We start from the raw sequence: 20,856 nt of genomic DNA on the forward strand, positions 1-20,856 counted from the left end.
ACTTGTTAGCCTGTTGTGTGATGAATTGAGCTATACAGGTAGCATATCTTGCTAAAAGCATAATTAGTTCTTTGAGTAAGTTATATTTCTTTAAACCATACTTCTTATTACAGAGTATTATTAATCTGTCAGGGTACATTGCCATCAATGCAATGCAGTAGGATTCACTTTGTGCTATGTCTATCATGATGGACGTGTTTCTAATTCTTAAAAAATGTTACATGCACTTATATTTGTTGCATCCTGCACATACAATGATGTGAACAATGCTTTTATATTATTCGGAAAGAAGGAAAGGTTTTGGGAAGGGACTATAGCGGTGCTTTTATATGTTCTTTTTTTTTGTTTCACAAAGGTTTTTATTGAGAAAGAACAGAGCAAAAATTACAACTTGTAATAGCACAGTTTCAGTACCGCCTATACATAATATATCGGGTATTTGTAGAATTATTCTGAATGCCCATTAATCTGGCAGGGTACAGATAAGTGCATCATATCAAAATACAAAGTAAAAGTAAAAAGCTAAAAAGTAAAAAGTAAAATGTAAAATACAAAGCTTTTATATGTTCTGTGCAGCATTGTCACTGTATTCCGAATATATTAAAATGCACAGAACTTACAGAAGAAAAAATCTAGAAGAACAAATAGCACTATGTGCATATTTGAAATGTATTTGTAATTGTAATTTGAAATGTATTTGTAATTGTGAATTGTAGATGTTTGGCATTCATAAAGTGCAGTTTGTTAATATATCCATATGTTATCACTTGCTTAAATGTGCCATTAACTGTATAAACTGTTTTACAGGTAGAAAAGACACAAAACGTAATTTGTCCCAGTAAAAAGCTTTGTGTTCCTTAATACATCTATAGATGTGTTTGTTTAATGGTAGAGGCTTGCAGTCACTGTATGCCCGGCTATAGACTGGGAAAAGGGGATACAGCACAAGGAAATCATTCATACTTTAGTGCCAATGTACTACCAAGAATTAAAGTGGAATTCCAGCCAAACCTTAACTATCCTTAAAACTGTCCCTTCCCCCCCTCCTAACACCTGTGCTGACTAAACGGTGTAAGAAACATCTGTATACTTACCTGTTTACAGGCCACTCTGGTCTCTTCACTTGATCCTGCTCCCCTGTCTCAGCCAGCTGGGCTACAGGGGAGAGTAGGGAACTCCAGCAAAAGGAGGGGCTGTGTAATTCTCAGGACTAGAATGGCAGAAATTCACATCTTTTGGCAGGTAACACAGCTCCCTTATACAGCTTGTATTTTGTCTGCATATTTACTTGTTTGCTTAGAGCTCAACATTATTTAATTCAACATTAATTGCTAGAGATGTGACTGCCTAAAACCGAATTGTTGATTGCTATGAATTTAAGTAAGTTGTACATGATTGTTGCTTTTGCGCTGCTATACTGAATAAGTTTATATGTGTTAAGTGATTTTTTTTCACTCTACAATAGATTAATCATAATACGATGAGGGTCGGTTGACAAATGGAACCTCCTGGTTTGTAAACAGCTCACTCTGTGTTTGCCCCAGTGATAAATGATGTTAAATGCACTAATGTGGCCCATGCGGATTTCTCAGGAACAATAAATAACAATGATGTCTGCTTTATGAATTAGCAAAATGCTTCTTGGTAGATGTCGTTGCCTATGAATTGCCTATGAGTAATAGGGCAGAATGTTAAAGCAAATCATACAAATAGAGATTAAGGCTATTACAAAACTATGTATGGTTTCCCACTCATCATAAGCCACTTTGAGAGAGATTTATTCCAAAGAATTTGGAATTCTTTAGTGCAAAACTCATAAAAGGCAGAAAGAGTTGAGAATGAAATGCCTAAAAATTAGATATAATTGTTGTGGTAGTGTTGCCCCAGGTCACTTATTTAAAATGGAACGCCATACAAATATAAAAACAGCTTAATTCAAATAGTGTAGTATCAATTAAAATCAAAGTGTCATTTTACATTTAAATAGCATTTATAGCTGAATATATCTTAATATCAACATCCCGTGTCCTGAGCCAGTCAGAACTCTTGCCAATTTCATTTCTAAATGCTGTCAGTCTGCCCCGTATACATATTAGAAAAGGAAGGGTGATATCATTATTGAGCTACTACTCATTATTTAATCACCAATCAAGGTAGGTTTTCAGAGTGGGCTTTTGTATTGCTTAAAGCAGTTCTTCAGTCAGGTTTAAATAAAATGAAACTCGGCAGCTGCAAATACTGTAGCTGCTGACTTTTAATAAAAGGACACTAAGCCCTTGTACACATGGTTGGAGATTCCGACGGAATGTGTCCTATTGGACCGTTTTGTCGGATAATTCGACTGTGTGTGGTCTCCATCAGACTGGACCAAGTTTTCCAACTTGTCCGTCAAATTTTCCGACAAAATGCTCCGATCGGACATACTCCGATTATGTGTAGCCTACTCCAACGGACAAAGTGCCACGCATGCTCAGATCAAATTCCTAGACCAAAGCTATTGGCTACTAGTCCGGTCGTAATGAAATAACGTCATCACGTTATGTACAATCGGATTTTCCGACAACTTTGTCCGACCGTGTGTATGCAACAGTTTCGGACAAAATCCGTCGGACAAAATCCAACGGATTTGGTTTTCAGAATGTCCGACCGTGTGTACAAAGGCTAACCTGTCCAGGGATCGACCACTGTTTTTTTCTCCAGTCTGCAGGTCCCTGGCACCAGCATGTTTAGTGTCGGAAGGTGGCTGTGATTTCTTGCAGCTTCACAGCCTGTATCCCACTGCTCATGTGTAAGCCATGATGCACTTTGTACATGGCCCTGCAGCCTCCTGAGACCTGTGATATGTCCCAGAAGGTTGCAGGCGGGGGCTGGGGGTAGACTACCGGTGGAATCGCCTAGGTGATTCCAGCTGAAGTGGGAGCGGGTACCTGAGAAAAGTAGGTACTCCCCCCAAAAAAAAAAATAAGTATAGAAGAAGTTCCAAAAGAAAAAGGGGAAGGGGAGGAGGACGTGAAATGGAACTGCCCCTTCTGGGTGAAGTTTCACTTGCACCATATTTTTCAACATCAAAACTTAATAAAGAGGCACATGTGAAAAGGGAAAAAAACAGGTGCAACATTCTGAAATGAAAGCGTACATGGCTTAAAGGGGCATTGTTAACCTCTTCCTGCTGGCTGTACATATATGCCGACTCTCAGGAGGTGGGCTTTAACACCAAGAAGCCACATATATGCAGCCCTATGTAAACATGTTACTGTACTGAGTGTGCAATCCCTGTGCGCACCCAGCACAGTAAACTACAGGTACTGGAAAGTTCACAATGTATACTAGCGATTGCGAGCTTTACGATCATGTGACTGCCAATCACAATGGTCACATGATTGGAATACCCTCCTCCCCCTCCCAGCATTTAGAATCTCTTAAAGAGCCAGTCGATGAGAAGGGGTTAAACGGAGTCTATAGCACAGGTGTCAAACTGGCGGCCTTCCAGCTGTTGCAGATTTACAAGTCCCATTAGTCATTGCAAGGCTGACAGTTACAAGCATGACTCCCACAGGCAGAGGCATGATGGGACTTGTAGTTCAGCTGGAGGGCCGCCAGTTTGACACCCCTGGTCTATAACATACACTGTACACAGTCCCTGTACCCACAAAGAACACCTACATTACTATGCTATGAGTGAGAGTTTCACAGACATGAATGGATCAAAAAGAACATTTAAAAAAAATATAAAATAGAATATAGACCATGAACTCTGAGCCTACATTAATGAACCATGGGATTCATTAATGCAGGCTCAGACAAAGTTCATGGTCTATATTCTATTTTATAAAAAAAAAAATATATATATATATTTTTAATGCTTGAGTGCTATTTGCTGTTTTAAAATGGTACCAGGAATCAGAGTCAATGGCAACTCCAGTGCAGGTCCTGGGTACAGGATAAAACTGTTAACAGTCAGTGACAGCTGTGATCCAGCATCTAGCCTAGTAGCTGAACAAATCAGCCCTGTGCTTCTGATATTGCTTCGCAGGACTTTTAGCAAATAACTGTAAAACCTAATACTTCAACATTATTACCAGCATTGGTAATCAGTGGGGTTAGAGTAGAACTTTATCTTTAACCACTTGCTTACTGGGCACTTAAACCCCCCTCAGTCCCAGACCAATTTTCAGCTTTCAGCGCTGATGCACTTTGAATGACAATTGCGCGGGCATACAACACTGTACCCAAATGAAATTTTTATCATTTTTTTCCCACAAATAGAGCTTTCTTTTGGTGGTATTTAGTTACAGCTCGGAGTTTTATTTTTTGCTAAACAAACAAAAAAAGATGCAAAAAAAAAAAAAAAAAAAATCATGTTTTAATAGTTTGTTATAAAATTTTGCAAACGGGTCATTTTTCTCCTTCATTGAAGTGCGCTGATTAGGCGGCACTGATAGGCTGCATTGGTGGGCACTGATGGGCTGCATTGGTGGGCACTGATGGGCTGCACCGGTGGGCACTGATGGGCTGCGCCGGTGGGCACTGATAGGCATAGTTAAGGCGGCACTAATAGGCACAGATAAGGCGGCACCGATGGGCACAGATAAGGCGGCACTGATGGGCAAAGATGGGCACAGATAAGATGGCACGGATGGGTGGCACAGATAAGTGGCACGGATGGGTGGCACGGATGGGCACTGATAGGTACCACAGATAGATGGGACTGATGGGCACTGATAGGTGGCACTGATAGGTGGCTCTGATAGGTGGCACTGCTGGGCACTGATGGGCGGCACTGCTGGGCACAGATGGGCGGCACTGCTGGGCACTGATGGGCGGCACTGGGGTGCAGCACCTTTGAGGCAGATTGGGTGGCACTGTGGGTGGCACTGTGGGGTGGCACTGTGGGTGGCACTGTGGGTGGCACTGTGGGTGGCACTGTGGGTGGCACTGTGGGCACTGTGGGCACTGAGGGGGGGCACTGACGGGGGGCACTTACTTTTGCTTTTATTTTATTTCAGGATGGCACTGCGGGAGGCAGGTGGGCACAGGCAGGTGGCAGGTGGTCCCTTTTTTCATGGCCGTGATCGGGACCGATGTCCCGATCACGGCCGCCGGCGATCGGCTTTTTTTTTCTCTCCTCGCGCTGTCAGCGCGAGGAGGAATAATAGCCGATTACCGGCTCCGTTCTATCACATGATCAGCTGTCATTGGCTGACAGCTGATCACGTGATAAGGGGTCGGGATCGACCCCTTACACGGATCGGTGATCAGGCGAGTCTCACGGACTCGCCGATCACAGAGCGCGCCGCGCGCGCCCCTCAGGGGGCGCGCAGGCCGCTCGTAACCAGGACTACGTCAATAGACGTAGTCCCGGAAATGTAGGTCCGCGCTAATGCCGTCATTTGGCAATAGCGCGGATCTGTAGTGGTTAAAACAAAAAAAATGCAAGCAGGAAAACATTGTATTGTAGAAAAGACATACGTCTCTTCTGCAATATAACCTTTTTTACCCTCCTGCTTGAAAACATCTTTAGAATGTACACTGAGTTGCACCTCTGCAGTTCAGTTTACATTCTCAGTCTGCCCTTGTACCAAGAATAATCAACTCTTGGGTGCATGTGCAGGAGCTACACTATCCTGAGCTAATCAAGAAAATCCTGAACCCAAAAGAAGGCCGAATGAAAATCAGGCAGGTCACATTGCTAGAGGGGAGGTGAATGTACTGGATTTGAGATCCGCTTTAAGAATCCCCTGACATTGGTGGATAGCAGCAGTAAGAATGTCCTGGCATCAATATCACTGGTAAAGAAAACAAAACTCCGTGCCAGTGGGAAAAAAAAAAAAAAACATCCTTTCTGTCATAACTATGCCAAAACTTATACGGGAATTAAATGATTTCCTATACAGCACACAGCCCTGTAGGAGACATAGGATTTTTCAAACAGTAGATTTAAGGACATAATTACAGTACAAAGTATGACATTAGTTTTATTTAAAGAGCTATTTATACCCACAAGTTCAAAATGACTATGTTGAAAACTGCAATTTTTATTCTTTATATATGGGTATTATAAATATGTAGAATATAGCAAGCATTTCCCTAAACTAACAGGTAATTTTTGGCAGGATTAACGGAAGTGTGGTTAGGCCCAATATAAATGTAAATCCCACGTTAAAAGTAAATTGATTTCTCTGCTTGAAATTGCTACCTATTTAGTCAACATTAAAAAAGACATATCTAAAGCAGAACTCCAGGCAAACAGATATTATATACTATATATACAACCCCAATTCCAAAAAATATTTTGATGCTGTGTAAAATCTACATAAAAATAAAATTCAGTGATTTGCAAATCTCATAAACCCATATTTTATCCACAATAGAAAATCAAAAACATATCAAATGTTTAAACTGTGAAGATGTTCAATTTTAAGCAGCGATCACTCATCAGGACTTGACACTAGACAAAATTGACATCCAACGTTTTGGTGGGGCAAACCCACCTTTCTCCAGGCTGCCCACAATAAAGACACAGTTTTGTCTTCTGTCCAGCCCTTTTGAGTGCTCATTGATGGTTCTATTGGATATTGCTTTAGTTTTGTGGTGTATTCAGGCATTGCCTGCTTCACCATATTTAACTGCTTTACCAAAAATATTTGAAATCCAGACAATTTTGTGATCTGCAAACCCTTCCCATACTGCATTGCCAGAAAGATCAGTCTTATCCTTTTTGGTTTCATTTTGCAGCTTTCAGTGTCAATACTCAGCATATTGGAATTAGCTGACAGTGTTGTTTCAGGCTGGATTCACAGTATTGCGAATTGGATGTGGTTTATCCCCACATCCAATTCGCATGACAGGAAATTGTGACTGGCTCCCAATGGAGCTGGTTCACACATCTCTGTGGCAGCTGCAGAGCGGATTGCACAGAGTTTGTGTGTGTCTTTGGCTCCGTTTCAGGTTCAAATTCAGGCTAAAATTTTGCCCTGATTTGTCCCTGAAATGGAGAAAAGGGATGCATCAGACCCCTACCGTGAGCCGCAAGGCAGTGTGAACCCATCCTCAGAATTTATGTGTGACAACACTAGAAACTGAAAAGTTTGATTAGAAGATATTGGTGCCATTGTCTATCTTTGCAGTGTGACAGGGGTATGTGAATTACAAAACTAGCTGAAGGGAATTACACACATTTTGACAGCTACAGGTGTACATGTGCAGTATGCATTTTATTTTGTATATAGCTGATGTACAGTATATGATTACCAAAAGGGGGAGAGATGGGCCTACAGGTGAGATAATGGCAGTGAAAGTGCATTGGTGAGAGTGAAGGGGTTCAGTGAAACAGGAATGTATGGGAACAGAGGTGCAGTGAGGGGTGGATTGTGCATGGAGTAAGGGGAGTAAAGCCTGGTACACACTAATAGTTTATTTTCGTTCAACACAGCAAAAAAACAAAAAAAAACTGACAGCTCCATTCGGTGCCACTGTACAAATAAATAGATGCTAGTACAACGATCTCCCCCTCTGAGCTGTTGTGTTCTGACCGCCAGAACATTCTGGTCAGCGCTCCTATTGGCTGAGAGCACTGATCGGGAGCCAGTCAGCCGCTGGGTTTCCAGCATGCTCGTCTGACAGCACCAGCACCAGCCGACATACACACATCCTGAATGTCTGCCTTTTTTTTGGCCTGTGTGTATGAGGCTTAAGAAGCATGGCAGTTATGGCAGTTTCAAGAGCATGGCTGTGCAGGCTTAGTGGTGAAATGGTGGGGGGGGGGGGGGGGCTGGTTGTACAGGTGTGGTGTTGAGAGCAAGAGGGTGGATTATGTGAATCAGATGATGTTGGGAGTGGGGTGGTAATGGGGTTTTTGGCATGGGGGTAAGAGCAGTATGCAGGTACAATACAGTAGCAAGGGTACGGGAGGTGGTATGCAGACATTGGGTGGTGATATTCACGGTAATAGTGGTAAGAGAGAAGTGGGATGCAGGTGTATTGGTAAGAGTGTGGGGGAACATGCACAGGTACAAGGCGTGGTAAGAAGGGGGATTGCAGGCATCAATGGGGGTGAGAGAATGGGAGTGCAGGTGTGGAGGATGGTGAGAAAAAGGAGTGCAGGAGCTATGCAAAAGGGGACTTCAGGTGCAGTGAATGCTGATATAAGTAAGGTTGTGAGTGCTGAGGATGGGGGCAGATTCAGTGAGTTCTTGAAGAAGAGGGTGTAAGCCTAATGAGAGATGGGGGGCTGCAGGCATGTTTAGAGAAGGTGGGTGCAACATGTTGGGTAGTGAGAGAAAGAGTGCTGCAAGTGCTGTGGATGGTGAGCAGATGGGGTTGTAAACCTGGTGGATGATGAGAGAAGGAGGGCTGTAGTTGTACTGAATACATATAAAAGTGAATGCAGGCACAGTGGATTTAAAAAGAAGTAGAAAAGAACGTGATAGGTGTGAAAGAAAGGGGGTGGAAGAATTAAGGGGTGTTGAGAGAAGGTGTGCTTACACACTGGGTATTAAGAAAAGGAGGGCTACACCCACATTGGGTGTTGAGAGAAGGCTGTTCAGGCACGGTGAGTTTCAGGTACATGGTAAGAGAGGAAGTGCTGTAGACTTGCTGCAAAGGGGGTTGGGGCTCAGTGTTCAGAGTACAGTGAAAACTGCCTGAGAGTGCAGGGAAGTATTCAGTGATAAAGTGATGCTTACTTATAGTTCAGGAAGAGGGTTTGGCCAGATGGGGAAATGGCTGACATCCTCCTCAAGCAAGTGGTCAGAGGATCTACAGGATCTCCAGGTACTAGTAGAAGGAGAACTACAGGGGCTGGATGATAATCAGATGGAAAGACCGTTGGATGTCTAATAGGCCAATAAAGTGGAAAAGATGGGGAGTAGAAGAGGAAGGAAGAGGAGAACTCACTAAGACCCCTTTCACACCACACCGCCCATAGCGTGGGCAGTAAAATGCCGCTATTTTTAGCAGCGTTTTACCGCCGGATTTGCGGCACATTTCGGCCACTAGCAGGGCGATTTTACCCCCCTGCTAGCGGCCGATAAAGGGTTAAAACCGCCGGCAATATGCCGCAATAGCGGTGTTTTGCCGGCGGTATTACAGCGCTGCCCCATTGATTTCAATGGGGAGCAGCGGTAAACACACCGCTCCTTCACCGCTCCAAAGAAGCTGCTGGCAGGACTTTTCCCTGACGTTCTGCCAGCGCACCGCTGTAGTGTGAAAAGCCCTCGGGCTTTCACACTACAGACAATGGTGCAGCTTTTTTTGGGCGGATTGCAGGCGCTATTTCTAACGCTATAGCGCCTGCAAAACGCCCTGGTGTGAAAGGGGTGTAAAGGAGGCAATATCTCCCAGTGGCAAAATAAAACTATGACTTGGGTGTTCTCTTTAGAGGGGATACAAACTTTGCTGAGAAAACAATAGTCTAACTTACGGTATGTATTATGTTATTGACAAAATATTTTATATAAATTACTCTAGGTTCCATAATCCTTGGTGATTAATACTTTCTGTCCCTATAGGGTAATTGTCTTGTGCTGTCTCTTACCCCAGTGTGTAGACAAGCCATATGATCACGCTAAAAAGACACCATAGCTCCATAAGGCTCACAAAGATTTGAGAGCCCAAAAAACTGTAAGACGCAATTAATTTGCACTGTGCTAGTTTACTAAAGTTCACAACTACAAAAGCAGGGTAGACGTTTACCCTATTCTGCTAGCAGTCTGGTTCTGAGTGTACCAAACTCTAGAATGAATGCACTGTACAAGGAGTAAATGGACATTGAATTTTAATGATACATCCACTTGAAATAAGTCTTCTTAACAGTTATGTGTTTTTTTTTTTTTTGTATTTTTACAAATGCAACTTGCTGTGATTATGCATAATCAGATATGGGTCCCACTCATTTCGAATATGTCCACATAACCAATAGAAAATGATGTGTTTTCTTTATTCAGTAGTAAATGAGCATTTCAGAACTGCCAATATTTGACTTTTTATTTACCATAGACATATACTTTTGTGTCTTTAAGGTGCATCATCCCATGACCTGCTTTGTTTTCTCTCCAAAAAAAAATGAATTGTGGTGTGTGAAAATATGTTTTTCGTAGCATTGGAACATACAGTACTTCTGTGTAACACATTGAAAGAAAGCAAAGTGGCTGCCAAGTAAATTCCAAAGGCGATTTGAAATGTTCAGCATGCTAGCTCGATTGTTTGTCATAGTTCATGTGGTCCTAAAAAAAAAAACTTCTTTATGTACCTGGCATGAAGCTGTGAAGACAAATGGCAATAATATAGTGGTTTAGTGGCATAGCACTTTTCTCCCTTTCCTTACTATAAAAGGAAGAGCTGGTCTTTGTACTTTAATCACAGATGTTATAACTAATCACAAGATTGATAACACGTGTTTCGCATAATGTTATTTTGTAGGTTTTGGCTCCAGCTTCTCAGCAGCGGAAGAAAGCGTAATGATTCCCATTTCTCCACAAAATGTCAACAGCAAATACAAAGTCAGCAGTCAGGCAAGGATACCATTTGTTTCATTGTGTTTCCTTTTAATGGTCTAGCAGCAAAGTCAGATAACGCGAGTATTTTGAATACATTAGCCAAGCTAAGCAACTAATACATAACGCTAATGTAACTGTAACCTCTTTACCTGAATCAATGTTTTAATATTAAAGTCAAACCAGCTAGATTTAATTCCAATGATAGTGTGAAGTTTATTAAAATGATAGCCTAATGCTTTGTGGGAAATGCATTCGGGCACATTGAGCTTGATAAACATTCGCTGTATATTACAAAAAAACAATAACGCAGAGAGCCAGAGCATTATTCCCCGAAATTATAATATAAATAAGACTGTCACACAGCTACAGAAATACGGCATAGGCTCAATTCAAAGCAACATGTTGGCAAATTCCCTTCTAATAAAAAAAAATTAACTATTAAATCAACATTTTGTTCAGCTTTTAGGCTTAGCTTTCTCCTGTGTAGCTTTGTATTGGAGAATAAAACATGATTCATATGTAAAATAGCACTGATCTGTGTCGAATAAAGCTATTGGGAAATTGCCTGACCACCACTCTTACATTTGTTATTTACATGATATGAAGAACTTGACGCATTTATAAAAATGTATGAATGACTGTTACAAAAAAGCAAACGCTAATGAATAGCATATCGATAGCTGCAGTAGACAAAGTTGCCTCCTTACCAGAAGAGGCTATGCTTAGACAAGGTTAGTGTAGTTGTCATTGAGTTGCACAGTGGCCATTGGTGCCTGCGTGCTTTGTCATCTTCAGATATCTGGCATGGTACACAAACTGGAATAACAAGGGGCACAATTGCAGCTACTGTATGTGTAGCAATTCTTTAAAGAAATTGCAATGCACATTATTGCATTTTGGAATATAAATTAAACAGAACATATTATTTTGATATTAAGTAATTATTATGTATAAATTAGTTATGGTAAAGTAGAAAAACAGGAAGTGGAACTTAGAGGCAGCCCACCCTACCCACACACTCTGTTGCAGACTGAGAGCTCCATGTTTGTAATACTATCAAAGTTGTACCCTTTCAGTCTTTGATGTGTATTGTATCCTCTAAGCCAGTCAGTGGTCCCCAAAATGGGGTCCTTTGCTTGCCTTGGTTTGGCCCTCGAGGCACATTTCCTGCTACTGACACCAATGATGAGGCACCATTGCTTTCACTGACACCAACTGTAAGGCACTGTTCCTCCCACTGACACCAACAATGGGGCACTATTCCTTCCACTGACACCAATGATGGGGCACTATTCCTTCCACTGACACCAACGACGGAGCACTATTCCTTCCACTGATACCAGTGATGGGGCACTATTCCTTCCACTAGAGCATGGGGCTGGGTCACAATTTCACTTTCTTTGCACTGTCTTTTTTTTCTTGCTTTCTTTGAACATATATTCTTGGGAAGACTGAAAAGCTACAACATTCCCCTTCTATCAACTTTTCTTAAGTCAAAGTGAGTCTTGCTTGAAAGAAGTTAATGAAAAGACCTTTGACTAAGCTTTTACTTTCCATATCTAAATTTTCACAAATATGGAAGCCTCAGACAAATTGTACTTTCCTGCAGATATTGATATTTTGTTTTATTTATAGACATTTGCCAGGGACTGCTGGCTTCTGCCAAATGGTAGCTGACCTCCCTTAATCTTCACCCATTTCCTCTCATTACCTTTCCTCATCTCTTTCTCGATTTTTCCCTCTCTCTTTTTTTATTTGGTTTAACCTTCCTTAACCATACTTTGCAATACACACTAAAGCCCCATACACACTATTAGATTTTCTACAGATTTTTGTCTTCAGATTTCCCAAAACCATGTAGTGCAAGGGCCTGCCTGATTGCATACAAATTGAAACTCTTAAGCCTCGTACACACAGTTTGATTGACGTACGATCAAGCATCTGATTTTTGTCAAAAGCGTGCGTGCAGGATTTTGTCTGGCATACTAACTATCTGCAAATTGACGTTCAACAAACACGAACGTAATGACGTACTACGAGAGTATAAAAAGGAAGTTCATTTCTCGAGTGCCACCCTTTGGGCCCCTTCTGCTAATTTTGTGTTAGTAGATGTTTGATGCGCCTTGATTCACGGTTTTCAGATCGTCCCTGATCTTCAAATCACAGTTTGGGAGTAGGCAGTCAGATTAAAAACAACACAATGGGAAATTAACAAGGGACACCAATATAGTTGTATCTCTGATCTTAAAAACTCAGGGATAATGGTGTTGTAGTAACTTCCCCAAAAAAATCAAACAACAACCATAATATTAATATTATTTATATCACTACAAAACAAATACGTTTGACATAACTACATCAATATTTCCAGCAAAGCAGCTTCATTATTATCCCATTAAAGAAGATAAGAATAGCACTGCATTTTGACATTTCATCAATTGCTGCTCCAGGAATGTTAATTCTAGATTAAGAACTGTAGTTTACAAGACCAAACTCTTCTAGGTCGTTCCTTGATTCCAATCATGCATGTTTGTACTTTTGACTTTTGTGTGAAGATTTCTGTACTGATCATTTGAAAATCGGATGTTGAGCTGTCCTTCATCAAAAATTTACTAGTCTGCTCATCCAGCTTTTGTCTGACGAAAAAGTGAAATCGGCTGTCGAAAGCACCGTACTTGGCAGACAGCTCGTCATATGAATTTTCCCATCTGTTTTTCATATGGTGTGTACGGGCCTTTAAGGTTTGACCTCATATTATATGATTTTGGTAAATCTGAAGGCAAAAATCTTTAGAAAATCTAATAGTGTGTATGAGGGTCTACTGGTAGAGGTAACATTTTTGGCAAATGCTTTATTTTAATCATTATTTCTAAGAAGTGCATGGCATTGACAGGGCAAGGGTAAGCAGTATCATTGTATAATATAGTTCTGTCATATTCTGCCCCCTCAAAAAAATATTTGATTCAGTAGCCAAAACCTTGTTTTTTTTTATTTTTAACGTGTCCTCAAAATAAGAAACAAGGGTAAATCTTCCAATAGTGATACCTGTTCTGGGGACAACTTTCTAAGAGGAAAATTGCACTATTTTTTTTCTATCTTCCATCCTGCGTCTCTGGGACAGGAAATGAAGGGAAATTTCAACCAGTGATACACAGACAGTAGCAAATAAACTGGCAGCGGTTTTAACCCTTTCCTACAGTATCCAAAACTGAAGAAAAATAGTTTTGGCAATGCATACACTAAAAATATGCATCTATATCTCCTGCTAATTTAAATCCTAAGATTAGTCAAAATAAAAAAAAAATGCAAAAAAATAAAAAAAACATTTATCATCCCAATACTTCTTTCTCTAGCTTGAGTATCATTGATTTTAAACAAGTATCTGATTATCAGGTGATATGCATATACTTACTTCACTTTGGTGTTGCATTTGGCATTCCTTTTCTGATAGCCAGCTGGGTTCACTCTAAACAGCATGTACACATAATTTGTGACATCATTGTGCTTTGTCATATACGGTTATTATAATAATTAATGTGTTTTTGCAAAATACATGTATTGAAACATTGCTTGAATATTAATGTTGGTTGAGTAACAGGAGCTTATTCGTATTTTCTATGGTCATACTTACATTTTAATAAGCTGTCTATGAAGGCCTATAATGGCCTATAATGGAAATATATATACCCAATATATTTTCAGGTTCCTTTAAAGTACTCATAAGTGTAGAAGTGATTTTAGTATAATATCTTAGTGTAAATGTTTGTGTGTGATTGTGGCTTATCTTAGTTTTTCCTTTTATTTGCTCTTGTAGCAATAAGAAATAATTTCACATTTAGGCCAACAGAAACAAAACCTATCCCAAGCTCAATGCATGTTATGCAATATGTGAAGGAGCACCCTATTCAAAAATGTACTTCTCATTGATGATATGCATGATTTGTCTGGGAAATGTTCCGTGAGAAGAGTGAAACAAACATAAGGAAAAAAATGAAGGCAACAAATGGACTTGATTTACTTCTATTTCACACTTCTGAACTTTTTAACTCCATAAAGTGATCTTAGCTGTCATGCCATGTTTTAAGGCTTGTTCACACTAGTGTGATTATAGATGTGATGTGAGTTGCACAGGATTATATGACACTGGAAATCACATTGTTTTCAATGGTGCCCCGAGTTTTCCTATTGGACAATAAGACCCCATACACACTAATAGATTTTCTGCAGATTTTTGTTTTCAGATTTACCAAAACCATATATTATGAGGTCAAACCTTAAATTTGTTTAACTTTGTATGTCATCAGGCAGGCCCTTGCACTACATGGTAAATGTAAATGTGAAGACAAAAATCTGCAGAAAATCTAATAGTGTATATAGGGTCTTAGGATCTCTATCACATTAAAGCAAAGCTGGGCATGCTGGATGACGTGATTGACAATAGTTTTACATAGTAGGATATTTTAGAATTTTCTTTATTTTTTAATAAGGGACTTGTTAAATAGCAAGACTTTGTTTACTATTTCATTTTTTTGTGAAATAGTAGGGCTGCTATGCACCCTTTAATTGATCATAAGAGGGCCCCCTTATTTTTAAAGGGGCACTCCTGATTCTGCAAAAACCCCTGCACATTGACCCTTACAACCACTGGGCCAGGGTGTAGGGAAAAGGCCCTTGTCCTCATCAACATGAGACAAGGTGGTTTCCCATGGGTATCCCCCTGGCAAGGTACCCTCCCCATGCTGAGGGCATGTGACTTAGTATGGGTCAGAAGGAAGAAGGATAGGGATGCACTGTCACCCCCCCCCCCCCCCCATTTTTCCTGGCATGCCAAGTTGTATACTTGAATAAGAGTTTAGTAAGGATTGACGTACGATCAAGCATCTGATTTTTGTCAAAAGCGTGCGTGCAGGATTTTGTCTGGCATACTAACTATCTGCAAATTGACGTTCAACAAACACGAACGTAATGACGTACTACGAGAGTATAAAAAGGAAGTTCATTTCTCGAGTGCCACCCTTTGGGCCCCTTCTGCTAATTTTGTGTTAGTAGATGTTTGATGCGCCTTGATTCACGGTTTTCAGATCGTCCCTGATCTTCAAATCACAGTTTGGGAGTAGGCAGTCAGATTAAAAACAACACAATGGGAAATTAACAAGGGACACCAATATAGTTGTATCTCTGATCTTAAAAACTCAGGGATAATGGTGTTGTAGTAACTTCCCCAAAAAAATCAAACAACAACCATAATATTAATATTATTTATATCACTACAAAACAAATACGTTTGACATAACTACATCAATTTTTCCAGCAAAGCAGCTTCATTATTATCCCATTAAAGAAGATAAGAATAGCACTGCATTTTGACATTTCATCAATTGCTGCTCCAGGAATGTTAATTCTAGATTAAGAACTGTAGTTTACAAGACCAAACTCTTCTAGGTCGTTCCTTGATTCCAATCATGCATGTTTGTACTTTTGACTTTTGTGTGAAGATTTCTGTACTGATCATTTGAAAATCGGATGTTGAGCTGTCCTTCATCAAAAATTTACTAGTCTGCTCATCCAGCTTTTGTCTGACGAAAAAGTGAAATCGGCTGTCGAAAGCACCGTACTTGGCAGACAGCTCGTCATATGAATTTTCCCATCTGTTTTTCATATGGTGTGTACGGGCCTTTAAGGTTTGACCTCATATTATATGATTTTGGTAAATCTGAAGGCAAAAATCTTTAGAAAATCTAATAGTGTGTATGAGGGTCTACTGGTAGAGGTAACATTTTTGGCAAATGCTTTATTTTAATCATTATTTCTAAGAAGTGCATGGCATTGACAGGGCAAGGGTAAGCAGTATCATTGTATAATATAGTTCTGTCATATTCTGCCCCCTCAAAAAAATATTTGATTCAGTAGCCAAAACCTTGTTTTTTTTTTATTTTTAACGTGTCCTCAAAACAAGAAACAAGGGTAAATCTTCCAATAGTGATACCTGTTCTGGGGACAACTTTCTAAGAGGAAAATTGCCCTATTTTTTTTCTATCTTCCATCCTGCGTCTCTGGGACAGGAAATGAAGGGAAATTTCAACCAGTGATACACAGACAGTAGCAAATAAACTGGCAGCGGTTTTAACCCTTTCCTACAGTATCCAAAACTGAAGAAAAATAGTTTTGGCAATGCATACACTAAAAATATGCATCTATATCTCCTGCTAATTTAAATCCTAAGATTAGTCAAAATAAAAAAAAAATGCAAAAAAAAAAAAAAAACATTTATCATCCCAATACTTCTTTCTCTAGCTTGAGTATCATTGATTTTAAACAAGTATCTGATTATCAGGTGATATGCATATACTTACTTCACTTTGGTGTTGCATTTGGCATTCCTTTTCTGATAGCCAGCTGGGTTCACTCTAAACAGCATGTACACATAATTTGTGACATCATTGTGCTTTGTCATATACGGTTATTATAATAATTAATGTGTTTTTGCAAAATACATGTATTGAAACATTGCTTGAATATTAATGTTGGTTGAGTAACAGGAGCTTATTCGTATTTTCTATGGTAATACTTACATTTTAATAAGCTGTCTATGAAGGCCTATAATGGCCTATAATGGAAATATATATACCCGATATATTTTCAGGTTCCTTTAAAGTACTCATAGTTGTAGAAGTGATTTTAGTATAATATCTTAGTGTAAATGTTTGTGTGATTGTGGCTTATCTTAGTTTTTCCTTTTATTTGCTCTTGTAGCAATAAGAAATAATTTCACATTTAGGCCAACAGAAACAAAGCCTATCCCAAGCTCAATGCATGTTATGCAATATGTGAAGGAGCACCCTATTCAAAAATGTACTTCTCATTGATGATATGCATGATTTGTCTGGGAAATGTTCAGTGAGAAGAGTGAAACAAACATAAGGAAAAAAATGAAGGCAACGAATGGGCTTGATTTACTTCTATTTCACACTTCTGAACTTTTTAACTCCATAAAGTGATCTTAGCTGTCATGCCATGTTTTAAGGCTTGTTCACACTAGTGTGATTATAGATGTGATGTGAGTTGCACAGGATTATATGACACTGGAAATCACATTGTTTTCAATGGTGCCCCGAGTTTTCCTATTGGACAATAAGACCCCATACACACTAATAGATTTTCTGCAGATTTTTGTTTTCAGATTTACCAAAACCATATATTATGAGGTCAAACCTTAAATTTGTTTAACTTTGTATGTCATCAGGCAGGCCCTTGCACTACATGGTAAATGTAAATGTGAAGACAAAAATCTGCAGAAAATCTAATAGTGTATATAGGGTCTTAGGATCTCTATCACATTAAAGCAAAGCTGGGCATGCTGGATGACGTGATTGACAATAGTTTTACATAGTAGGATATTTTAGAATTTTCTTTATTTTTTAATAAGGGACTTGTTAAATAGCAAGACTTTGTTTACTATTTCATTTTTTTGTGAAATAGTAGGGCTGCTATGCACCCTTTAATTGATCATAAGAGGGCCCCCTTATTTTTAAAGGGGCACTCCTGATTCTGCAAAAACCCCTGCACATTGACCCTTACAACCACTGGGCCAGGGTGTAGGGAAAAGGCCCTTGTCCTCATCAACATGAGACAAGGTGGTTTCCCATGGGTATCCCCCTGGCAAGGTACCCTCCCCATGCTGAGGGCATGTGACTTAGTATGGGTCAGAAGGAAGAAGGATAGGGATGCACTGTCACCCCCCCTCCCCCATTTTTCCTGGCATGCCAAGTTGTATACTTGAATAAGAGTTTAGTAAGGATTTTGATGTGCACCCCACGCTTGTTTTTTTTGTTATGTGGTGTTGCCTTTAAATTAAAGTCTGGTATGAAATTTTGGGGCAACAACCTTCATCATTTTTGTGTGTAGGGTCCCCCATTATCATCTATGCCAGATCTTTATCTAGGATTCCATTATCTTTAGATATATTTAAAGATAAGGGAATCCCTGACTGCTTTGTTTACAAACAGAATGAGACAGCCGGGAGTTTCAATTTATACAGAAGTTTCTTTCTTTGCAAATGCCACTTTAGTTGTAGTAGGTTGTATAGATTATACAGATGTACCTTTTTACAGGCAGGTTAGGGCCATCCCCTAAGTATGATATTTAAAGAAATTGTGCATTTTAAAGCCCATCTCTTGGCAAAAAAAGTTTTGGAGTGGGGCCGTGCCCGCACTGCAAGAATTAAGTGTTTTTTTTGTCTATGGGACAGGAGAAAGCTTTATACTCAGCTGATTCTCTGCTCCACTGGCAAACGGCACTCTTCTTGCAATCTAGTGGTGGACTATTCCTGACGTTTTCACGTCCAGAGTTGGTCTATAGGGCTCAAGACCACTAGGTCAGAAAGGGCGACCTTCATGTTTCTTCAGAGGTGCCTTGGAAAAATGCCTACAAATTGCCCAAACATCATATACAATTCTGCAGGTGGATAAAGTCTGCCTTTTATTTATTCAAAGTCAGGTTTTCATTGTTCACCATTACAACCTTCTAGCTGCTAGTGTCCTAACCACCAATGACGTCATAGGTTGATAAGGAGGACATTGTGCTCCTACAGAACATCCTTGTTTGCCCCTCCCCCTCAGCACTGGGTTCACATTGGCTGTGAAGTGAGGAAGAAAAACTGAGGAAGAAGAAAAATATTGGAGTATTAGTCAGTACCAGTGTGCAAGGTGTATCTGTTTTGGAAGAATAAATCACCTCTAACATTGGATGTCCTTCATAGGTGGATGTTGCTGCGTTATGGAAAACAATTACTGCAGTTTAGTTTTTCACATTTTAGCATGGGGTGTCTTGAGATTGTGCAGAATTTTAAAGGGTGTCTTGACTGAAAAAAAGATTGAAAAACACTGCGCTAGAGCATGGGGGTGTGGTAGCTGCGTACAGGAGCCGGTCCTGTGTCAGGAAGATCAGACAATCTCTCCCCTAGACAAAAATGAGCAACTAACCTTTGTAATGTGGCCACGGCCTGGAGTTCAGCTTTTACACATTATTAATATTGCTGTCCCCTGCCAAACTGATTTTTTATTTTTATTTGACTTTGGCATATACCCCCTTATCCCCATATAATTTGTTCTGTTTGACAATCTCTTTCATAGAAAAGATTCCTAAGATTCGTCTCCTATTGACTTCAGTGAGGTTTAGAGTTGGTTCCCAAACTTAAAGAGGAGGTCCACTTAAAAAAAAAAAAATATTAAAAGCCAGCAGCTACAAATACTGCAATACAATACTACTTTTAATAAATGGACACTTACCTGTCCCGGGGTCCAGCGATGTCGGCAGCCGAAGCCGATCAATCGCTCAGCTCTCGGCAGCTGCCGCCGCCATCCTCGGTTAGGAAATCAGGAAGTGAAGCGTTGCGGCTTCACTTCCTGGTTCCCTACTGCACATGCGCGAGTCGCGCTGTGTCCTAACTGGTCCCCGCTATCACCTGGGACCCGTGTGTGTCCCAGCAGACAGTGTGGGGGGAACGGGAAGAGACGTAGACTCCTGTGGGAGTCTATGCCCGGAAGTGGGTGCAAATACCTGTCTTAGGTATCTGCAACCCCCCCCCCCCCCCCCGACAGGTGCCAAATGTGACACTGGAGGGGGGGAGTGTTCTGAAAAGTGGATGTTCAATTTCTGCGTGAACCTCCACTTTAAATAATGTTCTGTGAACTAGTTCCAAACCGAACCAAGGTATTTTTGGCTCAACACTATTCCTAAATTGCATGATTTCTCACAGAATAAGCAGATATTCATGGAAATGTTCAGGTAAAACAAAGCTAATAAACCATTTATTCTTCCGGTTTGAGCATCGCTACACCAAGTCTGGGCGAGTTTAGGTAAAAGTGTAAAAATGCTTACGCAGATGTTACTTTCAGTGAAAACTGCCAAAGGGAACAAAGGCAAGGTGAGTATGTGCTACTAGGGAGTAGGGAGATTAAAGTGATCATGTTGGCTTGCTCTGCATGGGCATGCCCGTCTTTGCTTTAATGTGATAGGGAGCCTTACTGTCCAGTTGGAAAACTTGGGAGCAATCCTGACTTTCGAAGGAAAAAAAACTAAACAGGATTTGCCTATAATTACAACTATACCGTTTTACGGATCTACTAATAATTTTGAATTGTGATTTATGTTGAACATAACCTCTCCTTTTTATTATATGTTCAGTTTGAATTGCCAAGATTTGTGACAGGTTTATTTTTAAAAGTAAATTTGTTTTCTACACTGGCTCGACAACACTGAAGTTATGTCACATTTAGCAGATTAACTTTGACAGTCTTATTAAATAAGCACCGAACCAAGTGAAGGCCTGTACAAAAGGGAGTTCTGTTGCTATGAGTAT

At 40.1% G+C, this 20,856-nt stretch overlaps 1 protein-coding gene across 1 annotated transcript in view; it reads left to right on the forward strand.

The window, feature by feature from the left end:
* Nucleotides 1-20,856, forward strand: part of SVEP1 (sushi, von Willebrand factor type A, EGF and pentraxin domain containing 1) — a 481,292-nt gene that overhangs the window by 271,774 nt on the left and 188,662 nt on the right. The window contains exon 20 of the mRNA XM_077475265.1: nucleotides 10,420-10,511. Within this exon, the coding sequence (XP_077331391.1) occupies nucleotides 10,420-10,511 (92 nt within the window). The remainder of the gene's footprint in view (nucleotides 1-10,419; nucleotides 10,512-20,856) is intronic.

Source organism: Lithobates pipiens, unplaced genomic scaffold, assembly GCF_037356315.1.
Source record: "Lithobates pipiens isolate NorthernLeopardFrog02 unplaced genomic scaffold, aLitPip1_a1.2 Scaffold_13, whole genome shotgun sequence".
Lineage (NCBI taxonomy): Eukaryota > Metazoa > Chordata > Amphibia > Anura > Ranidae > Lithobates > Lithobates pipiens.